Genomic DNA, 20,730 nt, shown 5'->3' on the forward strand with positions numbered 1-20,730 from the left:
TAAAGTGACTAGAATTTGAATCTCTAGATCCACTGCTTACTAAGACTCCCAAGTAAAAATTGGAGTAAGTTCACAGGGTTGTTTCCAAGAATCAGTAAGTGTCTTATCCTCTCTGCACAGCAGGAGCGTGAGGTGGTTCAGTTGGGCTGGGGTGTACAGTATATGGGAGTCAGGGTATCTTTGCAGGACTTTCATTACAAGCCCATGACTTCTCAAGCCAAAACTGGCCAAACTTCACCTGCTTTTCATTATACCCACAGGAACTCGGCCAACTTGTAGTCTTCCAAGGCTGTTATCAGTCTTCTGAAGGTTTGCCTTTACTTGAAAGATTGGCAATTTAATGGGACATTTCCCAATCTTCCATTCAACAAATATGCCGGGGCCTAAAATAATGCAAATTTGCTCTTATTTGAGAATATTCAATTGTGCCATGGAAAGCAAAAACAAATGGGATAGATGAAACTCATCTGTTATAAAGTTAATAACCTACGAGAAGTACCAAATAAAAGTAAAGCATGTATGTGAGAAGGGGGTAGGGGATCAATGGGGTAAGTAAACAATTGATGAGACACGAGGCACTCAATGGACCTGTGATCTCATTTCCGTTACCCATTCGTGACACCCACCTGCGTCTTGTGCTCTATGCCCAAGGACAACTAGGGACTCAACAGGTGTTGGATTAGCTTACTGGTTCCTCTCAATAGAACAAGTGTAGCACTGGCCCTGGACATCTTTTGCTGATGTAGGATCCATTGCCTAAACCTCAGCTGAGTCTCAGGACGACATCAGATAAACTAGAGTTAAGACATATATTTTATAAACTAGAATTTACTGAGCCCACTTGTTTGCACCCTATTTTAAGTGAAAGCCACCCCCATCTCTGTCCCATTGCTTTTCCCTAGGTCTATGATTACAACTTCGTTTGGTCTGCAAGCCTCCTATGATATATGGACATTGTTACCATTGCACCAGAGAAATTTCACACTGTAATCTACTCTGTGCCATGGGCCACAGGCAGCAGCAAACAAGCAATAATCTCACCTTTCTTACACCATCCACTGCTCACCTGCCCATGAAACAGTTATTGGTACCCTTCCAGTTTACAAGAGAACACAGGCACAGAAATTAATAAAACCACACCAACAAATGGCAACCAGACTCTAGGAACCATACACCCTAAAGGACAGTCTCATGTACTGGGAGGACACCCAGCAGGATTTAGATCAGCAGGGGCCTCTGTACAAGTGAATGTTAAGCTGAGAGCTGAAGGATGAATTACGAGTTAAAAAGCAGGACAAGGGCAGTAGTTAACTAGATATTTTAGCAAGCATTTTAATCTACAAGAAGAAATGATAAAATATTAAGGTTGGTGAGGCAGTAAAGATCATGAAAACCCTTTCAAGGCCAGGTTAAGAAACTTACATAGTATCCTAAAAACAAGAACTTACAATTTAGACAGCACAGCTCGGATACATTACTATTTTATGTAGCTGTCACAGTATCTGTGCTCCCTTTAATTGTGCCTGTCTTCTCAGCAGTACAAAGTTGGCCTTGTTGCCACGCTTTAATTAAGAAAATTCAATTAGGTAGTTCTATCATTGCCTTTTATCTATCAATCTCAGGGCTTACCCTTGGCTTTCATTAACTTCCTACTCAATCTTTGTTTACACATGGTTCTACTTTCTCTTAAACCTACTTACGTATTTTTCACTTAGGTTACCCACCTTACACACAGCCTACATGCCAGGTGCCCAACCAGCATGTTTGCTAGGATGAGGAAGACTACCTTTCAGAAAATAGAATTCACTCAATCCCTACCCTGTATGTTCCCACTGGTACTCCAATCTCTGTGAGATTGAAAATCAGCCCCCAAAGTCATTACACTACAGCAGATGAACCTGCTACTAAAGTTAAGCTTTCATTTACTCTAACATTTTAAATACCCATCTATACCATATGAGTCATGCTATCTTAACTTACTGCATTGTTTTATATGGTCCAGTGTTGTCTGAAGAAATCCTGGAATCTGCTTGTTTCTCAATAGCCTTAAGCACTGTTACAACCCCAGTTCCATATTTAGTAAATCCAGTATCCCAGTATTGAGGTGTCCCATTCCCCAAACCTACAGTAATTCACTGAAACTGCAAGTCTAATTGATCAAAAAAATGCCTTAGCACACCAGATACAGATTTTTAAAAACCAAAACATTTATTGTGTGACTAATTGTTGAAATTCTTAAGATGAACTGGATGCTGCAACAGCTGCCCTCTTGGGTTTAGGTGTTGTTCCTTCACGGAATCCATGCCTGCACCACATTAAAAACAAAAAGTTACTTCAGCAATAATGCACACATTTTAATTTTTGTTAAGCATATTTCAAACAAGCTTATCTCAGTTAAATGCTGAAATCAATATGGTATTCATATGTTCAGACATTTATTTTTACAACATCACCGATAAGCTGCTTACTCTTCACTTCATTCTGCTTAAAGTTATCCATTTTAACGAAAACTGTAATAAAGGCCCCAAAACTTATTTGGCCATAATGGTCACCAGGCCAGTTATTTTGTTCTTGCTTGCCAAGACAACTAAGGTATTTGAAAATTGTTCTCTGTGCTGAGGGATAGAACCCAAATATTTTCCCTTAGCAAAGAAAAAAAAGGGCATATTTAATGGCAGACATTTTCTAAACTGCTTAACTAAGAGATTTACATGTTAACTCACTTAATATTCATATCTACTCTAAGAAACGTAACTAATTACTCCCCTTTTAAAGATCGGTAAACTGAGGCATGTTAAAGTAAGCTTAACAGTATGGCTCCAAGTGCATGCTCTGAACTACTAACATCATACTAGGGAGACCGCTCAACACTATGCCTGTACAACTGTATAAATGACTTTAGGTAAACAGAAGAGCCACCTCAGCACATGAACAAAGATACCTAAGCATGTTCACAAATCTCCAATTGCCTTATAACCTTTTAAAATTGGATACTCTGGAGATTGAGTGGATAGAGGCCAGAGATTCTGCAAAACACCCTGTTTTTTAGAGGACATTGCCCCACAACAAAGAATTATCCAGCCCCAAATCAATAGCTGAGAATCACTGAAATAGAACACAGTAATGGGAGGAGCACAGCTTTAAAGCTTAGTCTGCATCACTTCTTAGATTGGTTATTCTTAGGAGCTACTGTTAAAACACAGGTTGGTGGGCTGAGATTCTGCATTTCTAACTCACTCTTAAGGCCCAGACTTTTGAAGGACAGTTTTCTACAGCAGACTTGCCTACAGCCACAAAACTGAACTGACCCAAGTTAGCCTGACTCCAGACCTCGTTCACTATTGTCTTCAAAAATTTTGATGCCAATTAAGAGTGAGAGGCAGGTATTCCTAATACCAACATTTTGGTGGTCAAAAGCAATGCTCCAGACGCTTGTCTTACTATTTAATGAAAAATTATTAATAAAATCTAAATTAACTGGTCTTAAGGTTATGGTGGCAGAAGAAAAAAGTTGCTTCCAACACCTCATCCCCACTAACCATCAGAGTAGGACCTTTTTACACGAGTTAACACAAGAATTCTTACTCAAGCCCATAGAATCAACAATCAAAACATAAAAACTGTACCTGAATCTGCGGTATACAATTTTTAGGTGCCTCATCCGACCGGTCCCAGTGGTATTTCGTCTTTTAGCCTTGGCACTCCAATTATCTAAAACACAAGTTCAGGTTAAGATTCCAAATGGTTTCTCCCCTACACAACTCAAAGGCATCATTGGCTTATATACTTACGCCACTTCATTGGCACACAGATGTACAAATTTTACGTTAGGCACAAAATACAGTTCAAAGCCACTCACCCATTTAAGGGCAATGCAAACAAAAAACAACTGGCCTGAAAAACATTACTTACACTTTCTCTTGCGCTTGGCAGGGTAGCCACATTTGCCACAGGTCGACTTTTGAAGGTGGTAGGCCTTAGAGCCACAGCGGCGGCACAACGTATGCGTCTTATTGCGACGCTTACCAAACGATGACGTCCCCTTCGTCTGTAAATTAAAGGAATAAACGATTCCGAAATCTGGGAATTTCTACACTTACTCTGTCATTTCCAGGGAACACTACTGATAAGATTTAAAGGTAATCATAAGGGGCACAACTGTGGGAGAAGTTTGTAATTTCCACAAATGCCAACGATCTAAAGTCCTCGACAAGAGCTGCAGTGTTCTGAAATCTGCCTTATTATCGTAAAATAAATAAACGAATAAGGCACAAGTAAAATACAAAGACTGGTTTTCCTACTTACTTCAAAGGCGAAAACTTTCTGCCAGGCATCACCAACGAATTATTATGGTTTGGAGTGTAAAAAAAGACTATTTAAGACTGAAACTGAGTTAAATTATGAGTTTTTATTAGCCGGCCAGTGATTATTTTTTGTATCGGTTAATCAAGAGAGCAGACATAAATTGTCAAATGGGCCATTACACGAATGCCTTTGCTGTTACACAGAGCCAAACGCTCCGAAACTTCTTCCCTCAGCTCCCATCCGAGGAACGAGCTGCGCGGGCTCCCCACGGTCAGACCGAAGCAAGGGACCTAGTGCGGCGCCAGCTCCACTACAGGCTGGTCGCCTAGGCACCAGTCAGGAGCCATTCTTCTGGTTCTCGAGGGCCACCGCACACCCCTTTCCTGCCCACCCGTTCCCCTTATCCGGAACCTTGCCAGCCCCCCAAGGGTAGCAAGCAGCGCGGCACAGACACCAAGGATGGAACACGATTCGAAAAACCCCCCGCAATCAACTCACCATCTCGTTTCTGTGGCCGAGACCAAAGAGACCGGAAAGGAAGGCACTTCCGCTATATCGCCCTTAGAAGCTTCCGCCGAGGGAAGTACTTCCTGCGGCGCGCGGAGCAGCGTACTCAATCGTCCGTCGCCGCAGTGTGGGTGGGGCCAAGAGGAAGATGCGGCGCCAATCGGGTTTCCGCGTCAGGAAGGCGGGTGGTAGCGACCGGATGGGCGTGTTTGCGCGAGGCCGGCCTAGGCCCAGATCCGCGTTTCGGGGCGGAGCTTGGCTTTTCGTGCTGCTGGCGCTGCTGACCTGTAATGCGCGTTTTCAATCAGGTTGTGACATCGCAGATTCTGGTCCTCCAGCTGCAAGGAGAAACTGGAGTGTGGGACGGGCCTGCTCAGCGCTCCTGGCGTGTGTGTGATGACGGGACTGGGATCCCAATCCAGGAGAAGCCAGTTTCTCCATGCTTCTCACGCGGGGCCCGGAAGCTTTTGGCTGATGAGGACTCTGACTTTGAGAGGTCGCTGGGAGTAGGAGGCACGGACTGTCCCTGGAGGGGCTGGAGTTTAGAATCTAAAGGGCAAGGAAGATAGTAGCTTTTATACTGTAGTAATTTAGAGGCAAAAGGTTTGACTGTACCAAGGAGTCACACATGGAACTTGTTAATTATAGTTTTCATCAGCCTCTTGTTAGGAAATCTGATTCCGCAGGTTTAGTTAGGGTCTGGAAGTCAGTACTTAAAAACGCTTTCTAGGTTTGAAATCGGTGGTTCCCAAACCATCTTGGTCAACGCTTATCCAAAAAAGCCCCCACCCTCACAAAACAAGATTATATCCAAACATTTAAGGGACAGGTTTTAGCTCTGTAGCCCAACCTGGAGTTAAGTGACCCTATCATAGCTCACTGTAACCTCGAATTCTTGGGCTTAAGCGATCCCCCTGCCTCACCCTCCCGAGTAGCTGGGACTACAGGCATGCGCCACCAAGCCAGACAGCTCTTAAAAATTAAAAGAGAGGCCGGCATGGTGGCTCACGCCTGTAATTCTAGCACTTTGGGAGGCTGAGACGGGAGCATCACTTGAGCTCAGGAGTTTTTAGACCATCCTGGGCAACAAAGCAATGCCCCATCTCTACAAAAAATAAAAAATTAGCTGAGCGTGGCGGTGTCCGCCTGTAGTCCTAGCTACTCCAGAGGCTGCAGCGGGAGGATTGTTTGTGAGGTTACAGTGAGCTATGATTGGGTCACTGCACTCCAGCCTGGGCTACAGAGCTAGACCCCTTCTCTTTGAAAAAAAAAGGGGAGGAGGGACCAATATAATCTGCTTACTTTCTAAAACAAACTGAAAATTCTTGGCTTGTCATGCAAAATTTTAACAAAGTGACTAGCAGGTAGAACAAGATGAACATCTAGGAATCAGAGGTTCAATTTTAGCAGGTTAACAATTGATTAATGCCTAATAAGTAGTAGGCTCTTTTCTAGAGGATGGAAATAGAAACATTAACAGGACATATTTCCTGTCCTCACTGGAAGTGGTAGATGTTATAGAGGAGAGAGGAAATGTGACGGCCAGGGGAGAGAGACAAAGCAAACATTTTAATGATTGGACCACACTGCAATTCAGGGGAGGCTCTGGATTAGGTGCTGTATTTCCTGTTGTTGCTGTAACAGGTTACCAGAAATTTAGGGACTTAAAGCAACACAAATTTAATTAACAGAAAGTTTCAATTATGGGAGATGAATGAGTTCTAGAGATCTAAAATACTGTGCCTATAGTCAACAATATTATACACCTAAAAATCAGTTAAGAATAAATCTCAAGTGTTGTTACCACAATTTTTAAAAAAATATAAATTTGTTAAGGTTCTGCTGGTCAGAAGCATAAGAAGGATCTCATGGGCTAAAATTGAAATGTTCGCAGGGCTACCTTTCTGGGAGACTCTAGGGGAGATTATGTTCTTTTGCCTTTTTCGGCTTCTAGAGGCTGCACAAACTTCTTGGTTTATTGCCCCCTTGCGCCTTCAATGCCAGTAATACTATAGTCTTCCTTTTTCTTTTTCTTTCTCTTCCTTCCTTCCTTCTGACAGGTCTCTCTCTATTGCCTAGCCCTGGCTAGAATGTAATTGCCTCATCATAGCTCACTGCAACCTCAAACTCCTGGGCTCAGGGGATCCACCTACTTCAGCCTCCCAAGTAGCTAGGGCTACAGGCACATGCCACCACGCCTGACTAATTTTTCTGTTTTTTGTAGAGCCGGAGTCCACTATTTTGCTCAGGCTGGTCTCGAACTCCTGGCCTCAAACAGTCCTCCTGCCTTGGCATCCTAAAGTGCTGAGATTATAGGCATGAGCCACCACACCTGGCCAGTCTCCCCTTTTCTACATGGAATAAGTTCCAATACCCCCTGAAACCACAGATAGTACCAATCCCTACATAGACTATGTTTTTTCTATACATTCATACATATATTAAGTTTATGAATTAGGCACAGTAAGAGATTAACAACAATAGCTACTAATAAAATAGAACAATTATAACAATATACTGTAATAAAAGTTATGTGAATGTGGTCTGCCCCTCTCTCTCAAAATATCTTATTGTACTATACCCTCCCATTTCAGACCACAGTTGATCATGGGTAACTAAAACCCTGAACCCGAGGAAAGTGAAACCTCAATAAGGGGGGACTACTATAGTCTTTCTCACACGGCATTACTCTCTCTTGCCTTTTACTTTTAAGCCCCCTTGTAATTACACCCAGGTAATTTGCTCATCTCACGGTCAGCTAATTAGCAACCTTATTCCATCTGTAATGTTAATTGTCTTTTGCCATGTAACCTAACATATTCACAGGTTGTGGGGATTAGGACATGGTCATCTTTGTGGGGGAAGGGGCATTATTCTGCCTACCAGGGGCTGGGAGAAATGAGATCAGCGTAGAAAGGTTAGGACAAGTGTCAACCATTGAGGAGCCAAGCAGTGTAACAGGCACTATGTGAGTCCCCAGACATTCCCAGGATTGAAGACATAGGGGAAAGAGAAGTATTTTTGCTCCTCTCCCTGGTGTGAGGTGTTCTTTTTGGTGTACGTGAAATCACATAATCATGTACATGTGATGTACATGAAATCATATAAATTTTCCTCTGGTCAAGTAAATGCTCTGTCCTCTAGAGGGCTGGGAAGATTAGTTAGAACCTCCAGGTTTCTATACAATTGCTAGGTTTAGGTCAGGAATAAATCAACTTCTGAAACAGATGATCTAAGGCTGTTAGCGTCATCATTCGCCCTCTGACATTTTGCTTTTTAGCAATGATGGAAACTGTATTAAGTCCTGCATCTGTGGTTCTGGTACAATCAAGTCTCTGAATTACCAGGATTTGGCACTTAAACCTGCCTTTTTTTCCTACAATAAATGAAATTATTGCTGACTGTGAACTAAAATAAAATCTTAAGCCCCTCAGCTGACTGAATGGACCCCCTCTTGGCCAAGGGGATCCCAGAGATACCTTACAGCTGAGTTGCTGGTGGTGAGAAGGGAGGTCAGACATACCTTGTCATGTCTCCTTCCCTTCTTGGAGATATCATTTGTAACTTATTAACAGGCCTAAGGATATGCAAGACAAGGCTTAAAACACACCTACAGGTCATCAATTTACTTAACAGATCACTTGAGTCTATGTCCGGTGGCTCATCTCTGATTAACAGACTTCCTTAGCTTAACTTAAAACATTCCAGGCCTTTAAACAAAGCTTCATTTCTTTAAACAATTACAAATCAAAGAATCTTTAAACCCACCTATAATCTCTAATTTCCCAATTTGAAATGTTCTGCCTTTTCAGGCCAAACCAACATATGCCTTCCATGTATTCATTTATGACTTTGTGTGTAATTCCTGTCTCCCTGCAATGTATAAAACCAAACTGTGGTGACACCACTTCCTCAAGGCTTCTTGGGCATCGGCTTTCCGGGCCATGCTCACGCATATTCAGCTCAGAATAAACCTCTTTAAATTATTTTACAGAGTTTGATTTCATTTCCATTGAGAATTGTTATGATTCCTCTATATTGTAGGTCATGAAGTGCATTCTTTCTGAATGCTATATAATATGTTACATGAACTACTACAGTTTATTCATCCAGTACCCTGTTGCTAATTACTAGATTATTTCCAGGTTCTTGTGAACTGTGAAATAATAAAGACCAAGTAGATAGTTTTTTTTAAATCAAAATGAAAAAAAAGTTCGATAATAAAAACAAAAAGTGTAAAATATTAACTAGTAATCTTTAAAGTGGAAAATATAAATCCCTCTGTAATCATGTCCCCAGAGATAACCAATGTTAAAATCTGGGGTATCTATATACACACCATGTACATATGCTGTGTACCTATTTTTTTTTTTTTTGAGACAGTTTCGCTCTTTTGCCCAGGCTAGAGTGCCATGGCATCAGCCTACCTCACAGCAACCTCAAACTCCTGAGCTCAAGCAATCCTCCCGCCTTGGCCTCCCAGAGTCCTAGGATTACAGGCATGAGCCACCACGCCTGGCTTCTATTAATTTTTTAAAACAAAAATGGGATCTGTGAATTGCTGTTTTCCATAGTAATATATCATGTGTATCATCACTTGTCCATATATAGAGATCTACTTTATCTTTTTTAACAATTCTTTGACATTTCACTGTTGACATATCAATATTTATTTCACAAATTTCCAATTTCAGAAATTCTGGTTATTTCCAGTTTTCTGCTTTTATAAGCAATGTTGTAATACGGATCCTTACATATACATCTTTGGGCATTTGTCTGATTTATATTATTCATTTTAGTTTTTTGAGACAAGATCTTTCTCTGTCACCCAGGCTGGAATGCAGTGGCATGATCATAGCTCACTGTAACTTCAAACTGCTGGGCTCAAGCAATGTTCCTGCCTCAGTCTCCAGAGTAGCTGGGACTTACAGGTATATGACGGCATGCCTGGCTAATTTTTAAAAAAAAATTTTAAAGGTGGGATCTTGCTATGTTGCCCAGGCTGGTCTCAAACTCCTGATCTCAAGTGATCCTCCCACCTCAGCCTCCCAAAATGCTGGGATTATAGGTATTAGCCACCATGCTGGACCTGATTATTTTATTAAGATCATTTCCTGGAAATGAAATTGCTGGATTGAAGGACATGAAATTTTGTTTTTATCTGTCATTATATTTATTTATTGCTGCATATTGCCCTCCAAAAATCAATTAATAATTTACATTCTTATCATCATAATATAGAGCTCAGAGCAGGCAATTCCTAGTCCAACCAAGTTCAAGAGAGACTTCTTAGAGGAGATGACTCTTGGGTTGAATCATGGTGAGATTGAAACAAGCCTTCAAAAGAGCAGATAAATAATCTACCAGGAGCCAGTGACAGAGTGCCCAGGCTGGATTCCCTCACTCTGCTTCTTTGTATCTATATTCTCCAACACTAGGTGTCATTGACATATTTAATCTTTGCCAAATAGAATTACTCTTCGTTTTTTAATTTTTTTACTTTTATTTATTTACTTACCAGTGTCAATGGAAAAGAAGGAAACCCTTTAAAATAATTTAAAGAGGTTTATTCTGAGCCAGATTTAAGGACCACGACCTGGAGCCATGCCCAAGAAGCCTTGAGCAAGTGGACTGGCTTTATACATTTCAGGGAGACAGGAATTACAGGTAATGTCATAAATCAATACATGGAAGGCATACATTGGTTGGGCCCAAAAAGGTAGGACATATCTAAGTGGGGGTTTACAGGTTATAGGTGGGTTTAAAGACTCTTTTGATTTGTAATTGGTTGAAGAAATGAAGCTTTGTTTAAAGGCTTAAAATGTTTTAAGTTAAGATAAGAAAGTCTGTTAATCAGGGAGGAGCTACAGCCACATAATTTGTTGTATAAATTGAGGACCTGCAGGTTTGTCTTGCATAGCCTCAGGCCTGTTAATAAGTTACAAAGGATATCTCCAAGTAGGTACAGTTGGCATGATGAGGCATGTCTGACCTCCCTTCTCACGGTGGGCAGCTCAGTTTTAGGGTATCCCCTTGGCCAAGAAAGAGTCCATTTATTCAGCCAATGGGAGTGGAGAGGAGCCTCAGATTGGTTTCATAATCCATTTCCTGGTCTAGAGGAAAAAGAAACAATGGCTACAGAGAGTGTTCCCTCCGAGATCATAGAAAGAGAAAGAAAAAAGTTGCTTGAAATCCTCCAACAGGATCCTGATTCTATCTTAGACACTTTAACCTCTTGGAGGCTGATTTCTGAGGAAGAATATGAGACTCTGGAGCATGTTACAGATCCCCTGAAGAAAAGTCGGAAGCTGTTGATTTTGGTACAGAGAAAGGGAGAGGTGACCTGTCAGCATTTTTTCAAGTGTTTATTCAGTACTTTTCCAGAGACAGCTGCCATTTGGGGCTTAAGGCACGGTAAGCTGATTTTGTACACTTTCTGGGGTGAGAGAAGGGGGCAGGTTTCCTGAAAAAAAAAAAAAAAAGAAAGAAAAAGAAAATTGCCACCTTTCATTTTGTTTGTCTTTCTCCTGCAGATAATTTTCACTGAAATATGAGATAGGGGAAAAGTGTCCAGAATTTAAAAACCAGGGGATGATGCATCTTGTTGGTTTAGGGGATCGATAATTTTAGACTGTATCTAAAACTTGCAGTCGTTTTAGTGCTAGCATAAACTGCTTATTATTTTGGCAGTGACATCCTAAAACCTCATGGTTGGAAAGAGAACACTGTTAATATTGACAGAATCTGAGGTTTCTTTTTTAAGTAAGTGAATTCACGAATATTAACAGTCCCAAGACCACAAGCTGCATCTTTCACTTGGTGTAGCCATTTTGAAAATACAGGAAAAATAATTTTTAGCATACACAGATGGCAGATTGATAATTTCATTTTCTTGCTGATAAAAATGCCAGCAGCACCTGAGTTTTCTGGAGCAATTCAAATACTAATTCTTAAATGTGTCAAAGGTAACTAGTAGGCGCAGTGGCTCACGCCTGTCATCCTAGCACTCTGGGAGGCCGAGATGGGAGGATTTCTTGAGGTCAGGAGTTGGAGACCAGCCTGAGCAAGAGCGAGACCCCGTCTCTACTAAAAATAGAAAAATCAGCTGGGCATTGTGGCACCCGCCTGTAGTCCCAGCTGTTTGGGAGGCTGAGGTAAGAGGACCACATGAGCCCAGGGGTTTAAGATTACAGCGAGCTACTATGATGCCACTGCACTCTAGCTGGGGACAGAGTGAGACTCTGTCTTACACACACACACAAAAAAGCTAACTAGTGGCCCACGAGGCAGCTGTTCTTCCAATTGTTTAGCAATTCTGTACATTGCCACTAGAGGCAGGTGTAGCTCCTTGTCTAGAAATCTGAAAAAATATTCAGGATTTTTTTTTTTTTTTGAGACGGAGTCTTGCTCTGCCAACCTGGTTAGAGAACAGCGGTGTCATCGTAGCTCACTGCAACCTCAAACTCCTGGGCTCAAAGGGATCCTCCTGCCTCAGCCTCCTGTGTAGCTGGGGCTACAGGCACATGCCACCACACTGACTATTTTTTTCTATTTTAAGTAGAGACGGGTCTCAGTCTTGCGTAGGCTGGTCTTGAATTCCTGAGCTCAAGAGCCCCTCCCACCTCATCCTCCCAGAGTGCTAGGATTACAGGCATGAGCCACTGCGCCCAGCCTATATTTACGATTATTTTAAGAGATGTTAGAGAGGTAGGGGCTCAGATAAAAAGGTGAATGTTAATGGTCCCTAGTGTAAAAAAAGACACATATGCATAGAAAAATAGCTTTTATTATTTCTACAACATACTATTCCAAATTAGAGCTATTTGCTTACTGATTAGACATTATTGAGATCAGATTTCATTAGCAACGGCCCCAGGAAACTAGAGTCTATTGTGGGGTCACAGTAAGTCCACAAGTAAACACTGTTCAAAAATTAAAATTTTCTGTTTTTTTGTTTATGCTGCAAGGTTGCTATGAAAGACTCAAATTGTTGAGTGAGACAGTGATGTGATCTGATTTTTTTCAGTGAGAAAAAGAAAGTTCTGACAGTTGATTTTTTGCCATCCAAGTTACATAGGAGGTAGTGGATATGAAGTAAAGAAGAGGGATGATGCTTTGAGGACTCAGAAATTCAAGTTATTATATATATATAAAATTTCTTTTTATTAATGAGGAAAAACAAAAAAAACCCAAAATTTTCTTATTCTTTTCAGAAATTTTAAAACACAAGAATATACTACCACCTCAATCTCTTGGGGTAAGCCAGAATTCAGAAGATGCTTTTTCTTTTGGAAACAAACAACCTGAGAATCCTGAAATTACAATGTCCTTCAAAGAGAAAGAACATTTGGATTTGGAAACCTTTGAGCTTTTCAAAGACAAGAAAACTAGTTGTGGGGAAACTGCTTTGTCCTCCATGGGGAACGAGAAGGGATACCACACACCAACAGTCATATTGCCGCATTCAGTTGAGAACGTCGAATACGAAGTTCCAGCAACTATTACATATTTAAGGGATGGACAGAGATATGAGGAGCCAGATGATTCTTTATACTTAGGAGAAGAAGACTATCTAGAATTTCTTGCATACTCTGAAGATGGAGCAACCACCGTGGAAGAAGAGGATTATGAGGATCCCGAGCACATTGTGTACGAGAGTGAAGAGGACTCTGAGGATTCAGAAACCGCAGGGTTCTTTAGTGAAGAACAGAGTTATGAGGATCCAGAAACCAACATTTCATTGGAGGAGGAAGAGGAAGAGACAAGTATGGAAGGTATGGGAATGATATGCGTAGAGCCAGGCAACAATTTATGAATAAGTTAATAAGGTTGCCATGACATAATGAGGAGAGGGGATGAAGAAGGGCACATATGTCAGCAAAAAATCAACTACTAAGAAATTCCTTGTATCTCTCTAACCTGGAGTCTCCTCAGAGGTAGGTGTTGATGTGAAGGGGCACCCAGGACCTAAGAAGTGGTGGACAGTACAAGCAAAAGTAAATACTGTTTGTCAGCTTATAGATTTCTGTAGTCATCTTCCATCATACATACAAATATTTGCTAACCATTAATTTTAGGTGTAACTTTCTATTCCTCAGATTAACCACTTTTGTCATTTTAGTGCCTTTGTTACCAGAGAGATATGAGGATTATGGGCCTAACCACTTAAGTGGAGATAGTAGAGGAGTTTGTGGTGAATGATTAAGATCTCAAAATATAGTTACTTGGCTTGGTCCAGCCCATATATTGCCATCTCGTCAGGAGAATTATATCAGTAACTTGAATCTGAATATTTCTTTTTTTTTTTTTTGAGACAGAGTCTCACTCTGTTGCCCAGGCTACGGTGCCGTGGCATCAGCCTAGCTCACAGCAACCTCAAACTCCTGGGCTCAAGCGATCCTCCTGCCTCAGCCTCCCGGGTAGCTGGGACTACAGGCATGCACCACCATGCCCGGCTAATTTTTTCTCTATATATTTTTAGTTGTCCAGCTAATTTCTTTCTATTTTTAGTAGAGACGGGTCTCACTCTTGCTCAGGCTGGTCTTGAACTCCTGAGCTCAAACGATCTGCTTGTCTCAGCCTCCCAGAGTGCTAGGATTACAGGCGTGAGCCACTGCGCCCAGCCCCCAAGGATTTCTTGTAGTTACTTTTATTAATTTCTAAAATCTATGTTTTTCTCTTACTTCTATTGTTTCTTATAGGCTCTTTTTAAAGGAGATTTTAATTTTTATGCCAGCTTGCCATCTGTCAGGAGTAGAAAATCTACTCTGACCTTTCTCTACTAAGCATTATTTCTGTATTTCTAAGTAGCTAGAAGATATATTAGACAGTGGTGATCAGGAGAAATTAGGGACAGCATGTAAATTCTGAGAAAACTTTGATAGAAATAAAATCTTCAGTTTTTCTAAACTTTAGCAAGAGGTAAATTTAAGAAAGAAATCAATATGAACCTAGAGAATTCCTCACACATGTATGTAATATAACACTAACAAGGTCTTTTATTGCTGTATACAAACATTAGCAAAAATTTTAAAAAATAAAAAAACTAAATGATAATCCATACAAAACAGTTAAATAATAGTTCATCCAAACCATGAAGCACCATGAAATGGCTAAAGTGAATTAGGTAGATCTCTATATATGCTAACTAGGAAGAATTTGCAAGGAATACCGTTAAGTGAAAAGAGGTTGACGAATCATTTGTTTGGTATAATATCATTTTTTTTTGAGACAGAGTCTCACTCTGTTGCCCAGGCTAGAATGCCGTGGCGTCAGCCAAGCTCACAGCAACCTCAAACTCCTGGGCTCAAGCAATTCTCCTGTCTCAGTCTCCCAAGTAGCTGGGACTACAGGCGTTTGCGACCACGCTCAGCCAATTTTTTCTATTTTTAGTTGTCTGGCTAATTTCTTTCTATTTTTAGTAGAGACGGGGTCTTGCTCTTGCTCAGGCTGGTCTTGAACTCCTGAGCTCAAATGATCCTCCCGCCTTGGCTTCCCAGAGTGTTATGATTACAGGCATGAGCCACCACGCCTGGCCTGTTTGGTATAATATCATTTATGTAAAAATAAAATAGCATCTGTTAAGCAAAACTACACATTTCTGTATGTACATGCATAATTATGTACTTGCACAGAAAAAGGATGGGAAGGAAACATACCATACCATACCATACTGACATATCTCTTCAAAGGAAAGTGGCCTTGGCAGAGTGGTGAGTGGGGACTTTCACTTTGTTTATATTGTTTCATCTTTTTGCAGTGAAAATGTCAATATTAATTTAATTTAAAAAGTCAGTGAGGGAAACTAAGATTCTGAACATGGCATTCACTAGTATCTTCTCTCCTACAGAAAGAAAAAAGGTGTTTAAAGACATCCTGTCATGTTTGAACATGGATAGAAGCAGAAAGCTTCTGCCAGATCTTGTTAAACAAGTCTCCTTAGAAAAAGGATGTAAGTGGACACCCAAGACTCCGGGAGACTTAGCCTGGAATTTCCTGATGAAAGTTCAAGCACTGGATGTGACAGCCAGAGATTCAATTCTCAGGCACAGGGTTCTGGATGAAGATAGCAAAGGGGAATTGCTGACTGGCTTGGAGAATTTGGAAATTCAAGACATGCAAACCATTCATCCTCTGGATGTCCTTTGTGCCTCCATGCTGTGTTCAGACAGCTCTTTGCAACGTGAAATCATGTCAAACATGTATCAGTGCCAGTTTGCTCTTCCTCTGCTACTGCCAGATGCAGAAAACAACAAAAGCATCTTAATGCTGGCGGCCATGAAGGACATTGTGAAGAAGCAGTCAACACAGTCCTCAGGAGGGGCAACAGGGGATACAGAAAAGTTTCTGACCTTCACGAAGATGCCTGTCATTTCTTTTGTACGTCTAGGACACTGTAGTTTCTCCAAGTCCAGAATCCTCAACACACTGCTCAGCCCCGCCCAGCTGAAATCACACAGAATCTTTATCCATCAAGACTCACCTGTTCTGGTGCTTCCCCGGCAAATCTCTGATGGTCTGGTTGAGATAACATGGTGTTTCCCTGACAATGATGACCTAAAGGAAAACCCTACTTTTTCCCAAAAGCCTGTTGCTGTGGCCAACCTTCGTGGAGATCTAAAATGCTTTTGGACCCAGTTTGGTTTTTTGATGGAAGTTTCCTCGGCTCTGTTTTTTTTCACTGACTGCTTAGGTGAGAAGGAATGGGACTTGCTAATGTTTTTAGGAGAAGCTGCCACTGGAAGATGCTACTTTGTCCTCAGTCCCCAAGCCAAGGAGAGTGAAGAGTCTCAGATTTTCCAGAGGATCCTGAAATTGAAGCCATCACAGTTACTGTTTTGGGATGGGGAGGAAGCTGGGGATGGAAGGAAGAACATGGAGGGCCTCCGAGCTGCCCTCCAGGAAGTGATGTCCTCCTCGTCACTCAGATGTGTGTCCGTGGAGGACATGGCCTGCCTGGCCAGGGAGTTGGGGATTCAGGTAGACCAAGATCTTGAGAACACTCAAGGAATTCAAGTTTCCCCTAATGAAAACGCGGCTGGAACAGCTGATGGTGAGGGACAACAAAGACTTAGTCAATCAAAAAGCTCATCTGGAGGCGATGCTCAGATGCCTGTAAGAGAGCCCTGGGCTAGTTGTGAGGTCGGCTGGAATCTCCAGAATTTCCACCATACCCCACTAGTCAGGCCTCATCTAGAAAGCTCCTGGCCACGACTAACAAGAATTAGGGGTAACTTTAACCATGTTTCCTTGAAAGCCCCTCGGGTTGCAGGCTTCCACTTTGGGTCACAGCCGAGGTTTAAGTGGTTCTGTCCTTTGCCCTTTCAGAATGCAAGGCCCCAGAGTCGAGGTAAAAGTTTTGGTGTTCAATTCTTTCAACCCCACAGGTTTTATTCAGGTGCAAGATTCATGAAATTTTCTAGAACTGCTCGGGGGCGCCCCTTGAATGGAACATTTGGAACACCACCAAGACCCATTTCTCAGCATGTACAGGCCTGTCCAAGACCACAAGCAATGGGAGCTGTTGAAAGGTCTAGGGTCTCCCAGGTAGGTCACTCCCATTCCCTGGGTTCACAGCCAGCAGGAGTAGTAGGGAAGCCACAGCCTAGGCAAGTCTGCATCCGGGGAACACAGCTAAATGAAGCACCTGGAAAATTTGTGAGAGCAACACCCCATATTGAAGATCCTCACCCTCAATCCTTTCAACCAGCAGGAGCCATACAAAAACTGGTAGGACCTGCTTCTCTGCAAGGAGCCCAGCAGAAGACACAGGGTAGACCTTTAAATCCAACTTTCCAAGCAGGGATGCATCCTATGTCCAAGAGCTCTCAATTCAAATCCAATCAGCCCAAGCCATCCCAAGTCAAACACTCCCAGCTTAAACCCTCCCACCCTGTGACCTCTCAACCTAAACCCTCTCAGACGAAACCCCCTCAGCCTCAGCCCTCCCAAGCTAAACCTTCTCCATCTAGATCTACTCATCACAAGCCATACCAGCCCCAGCCCTCCCAATCTAAGCCTTCTCAGTCCAGACCCACTCAATCTAAGTCATCCTGGACCAGTCCTTCCCAGGCCAAGGCCTACCACCCAAGAGTAGGGCCCAAGAGAGGAGCGAAGCATTAAAGAGCTTACTCCAGAGATCTATAAAACATCCTTTACCCAGGCCATCTTTATCATATAGTGACCTAAAGAGGAGTTGCCATGAAGGTAAAAGACTACTGTCATTAACATGATAAACACAAAAAGATAGGCACAGCCTAAATGGATATCATTAGAATATCTGTAAGAGTTGTATCCCTAACCAGGAGGGAAAAATATGAAAATAATTAAGAATAGTAGGCTGGATGCAGTGGCTCATTCCTGTAATCCTAGCACTCTGGGAGGTCGAGGTGGGAAGATTGCTTGAGGTCAGGAGTTCCAGACCAGCCTGAGCAAGAGTGAGACCCCATCTCTACTAAAAATAGAAAAAATGAGTTGGGCATGGTGGTGCGCACCTGTAGTCCCTGCTACTCTGGAGGCTGAGACAGGAGGATTGCTTGAGTCCAGGAATTCGAGGTTGGGGTGAGCCATGGTCATGCCACTGCACTTTAGCTGGGGTGACAGAGCAAGACTCTGTCTCAGGAAAAATAAAAAAACAGAATCAAGCAGTAAATAAATTAATTGAATCCAACCTTGAGTATTAGATAATACATAACTTGAATCCAGGCAATGAGGGTCTGTGAGACAGCTCTATTTGGAGAATGGTGTTGGAGTCACTAATTGCAAAGTGACCATAAAAACATACTCAGGTTGCCTCTGTGTTGCAAGAAAAATTGTCCTAGATGTTGGCTGCTGCAGAGGTGCCTTGGTCAAAAGTTTGTAATTCAATATCAGCCACTGAGCAGATAACCCTGCTTATTTGGGGCAATTAAATCAACTTGCCTGTGATAATAGCCCCAATTTATTTGCATGATAAATTCTCTCATTTGACCCTTACAGATAGAAATAATGAACTAACAACGAGTAAAATTAATTACTTTGCATTAACTTTAGGAATAATTTGTTTCATATTTCAAATATTTGTAATAGTTAAAAAATTTGGCTTATTAGAGGACCTGATATATTAGTCTCATGATTACAATTTAAAATGTATCATTGAATTTTTAATTTTAGAGTTGTAATTTTTTTTAGTTGGAAAGATTAAGGTTAGTTTTCGAAGTTTATAAAAAGTGCTGAAATGTTTAAGAGAACTCAAGATTCACAGAATTTGTAATTTTTTTTTTTTTTTGAGACAGAGTCTCACTGTGTTGCCCAGGCTAGAGTGAGTGCTGTGGCGTCAGCCTAGCTCACAGCAACCTCACACTCCTGGGCTCAAGCAATTCTTCTGCCTCAGCCTCCCAAATAGCTGGGACTACAGGCATGCGCCACCATGCCCGGCTAATTTTTTTCTATATATTTTTAGTTGTCCGATTAATTTCTTTGTATTTTTAGTAGAGACGGGGTCTCGCTCTTGCTCAGGCTGGTTTCGAACTCCTGAGCTCAAACAATCCGCCCGCCTCGGCCTCCCAGAGTGCTAGGATTACAGGCGTGAGCCACCACGCCCAGCCTCCTTTGTGTCTTCTTAAGCCTTTCCAGGACATAGCACAGGGTCTTTCTCATAATAGCTTTTATTATATTGGTTACTAACTGAGAATTTTGTTCTAAATCTTTGAGTAGTTCCCAACAGAATTGCATCAAATAATAATTAATTGAATGCTCATTACATTCTTAGTGCTGCATACATTTAAATATTTTATCTCACTTAGTTTTCACAGTGGTCTTGTGGGGTGGACATTGCTAGATGATTTCACCTACAAGGAAACACAGACGCAGAGATTAAGGGACTTCCCCAAGGAGCTGAGATTTGAAGCAAATTCTCTAATTCCCTGCCCTGTGCGCATTATACTGCCTCAGGGGTCCTCTGTCCTACAAGTGTGAGGAGGTTTCCTCCTCTTCTTGCTCCTTAGTGCCTTGCATTTTGTGATCTTGCATCATTTTAAGAAAAGAGAAAATAAAAATGAGAAAAATCTACATAATTTCAGATTTTCCAGCTCTAAAATTTAGGAAAGCGCCATTATACTGCCATCTTCTGGATCTTTTGAATGCTTGCACATTAACAACATATTGTTATATTAATATTTAAAACCAGGTCTGTCCAAACCTAATCTGGGACTGACACATTAAACATTGTATATGTTTTCCTTTAAAAAAGGGAAAACATTAAAAATATTTCTTCGATTAATCATAAAAAAATTCTTTTAAACAACTTAATATATATCAAATATGGAGGCTAAAAGAAATGTATTCAGAGATCAATTATTATTTTTTTTGGAAGGGATGCAGAAAAACATATACAGTTAAACGTTATAAATAATTCAAATGCCATCTTTTGAACATGGATTTCAACCTCTTTCAATTACAGTTTCTAAAATTAATGTTATTAAAAGATATGGGGAAAAACACTTCCATTCCAGTAAGTGTATAAATTATTATAGAAGGAAATTGGGCTATATTTATAAAAAATAAAAATTAAATATGTGTAACTTTTGAGCCAGCAAATTTACTTTATGAATTTATCTTACATATATTCTTGTTGATGTATGCAAAGATGTGTATATGTAAAGAATGTACAATCTTACATTGTTTATAAAAGATTAGAAAAATCAGAATGTTTAAGAAAATGTTGGTACTACACTTATGCAGTGTGATTCTATGCAATTGACTAAAAAGAATGGTGTAAATATGCTGGTAATAGCTGATATTATAAGAGTTTTGTAATGTGTTTTAAATATTTTGGCCTAGAACTGAGAGATATTATTCAAAAATAAGTACTCTTTTCATATTTTTTACTGGCAGATATTTATGCAGAAAAAACTGCATTTGGGTTTCTGGAAGAGTGAT

The 20,730-nt window shown here is 41.1% G+C and overlaps 2 protein-coding genes across 2 annotated transcripts; one reads left to right on the top strand and one right to left on the bottom strand.

Annotated features, from left to right (window-relative positions):
- Positions 1-2,188: 2,188 nt before the first annotated feature.
- Positions 2,189-4,935, bottom strand: RPL37 (ribosomal protein L37). Its single transcript, XM_012649838.1, has 4 exons — positions 4,804-4,935; positions 3,913-4,048; positions 3,627-3,711; positions 2,189-2,305 (listed from the first exon to the last, which is right to left on the bottom strand). The coding sequence occupies exons 1-4, from the start codon at positions 4,804-4,806 to the stop codon at positions 2,236-2,238; spliced, it is 294 nt and encodes a 97-aa protein (XP_012505292.1). The 5' UTR covers positions 4,807-4,935; the 3' UTR covers positions 2,189-2,235.
- Positions 4,936-10,943: 6,008 nt separating this feature from the next.
- On the top strand, positions 10,944-17,947 carry CARD6 (caspase recruitment domain family, member 6). The gene is made up of 3 exons (XM_012649849.1): positions 10,944-11,226; positions 13,026-13,586; positions 15,662-17,947. Exons 1-3 carry the CDS (start codon positions 10,944-10,946, stop codon positions 17,932-17,934), a joined length of 3,117 nt encoding a protein of 1,038 aa, XP_012505303.1. The 3' UTR covers positions 17,935-17,947.
- Positions 17,948-20,730: the final 2,783 nt, after the last annotated feature.

This window comes from Propithecus coquereli, unplaced genomic scaffold, assembly GCF_000956105.1.
Source record: "Propithecus coquereli isolate 6110/MARCELLA unplaced genomic scaffold, Pcoq_1.0 Scaffold110, whole genome shotgun sequence".
NCBI lineage: Eukaryota > Metazoa > Chordata > Mammalia > Primates > Indriidae > Propithecus > Propithecus coquereli.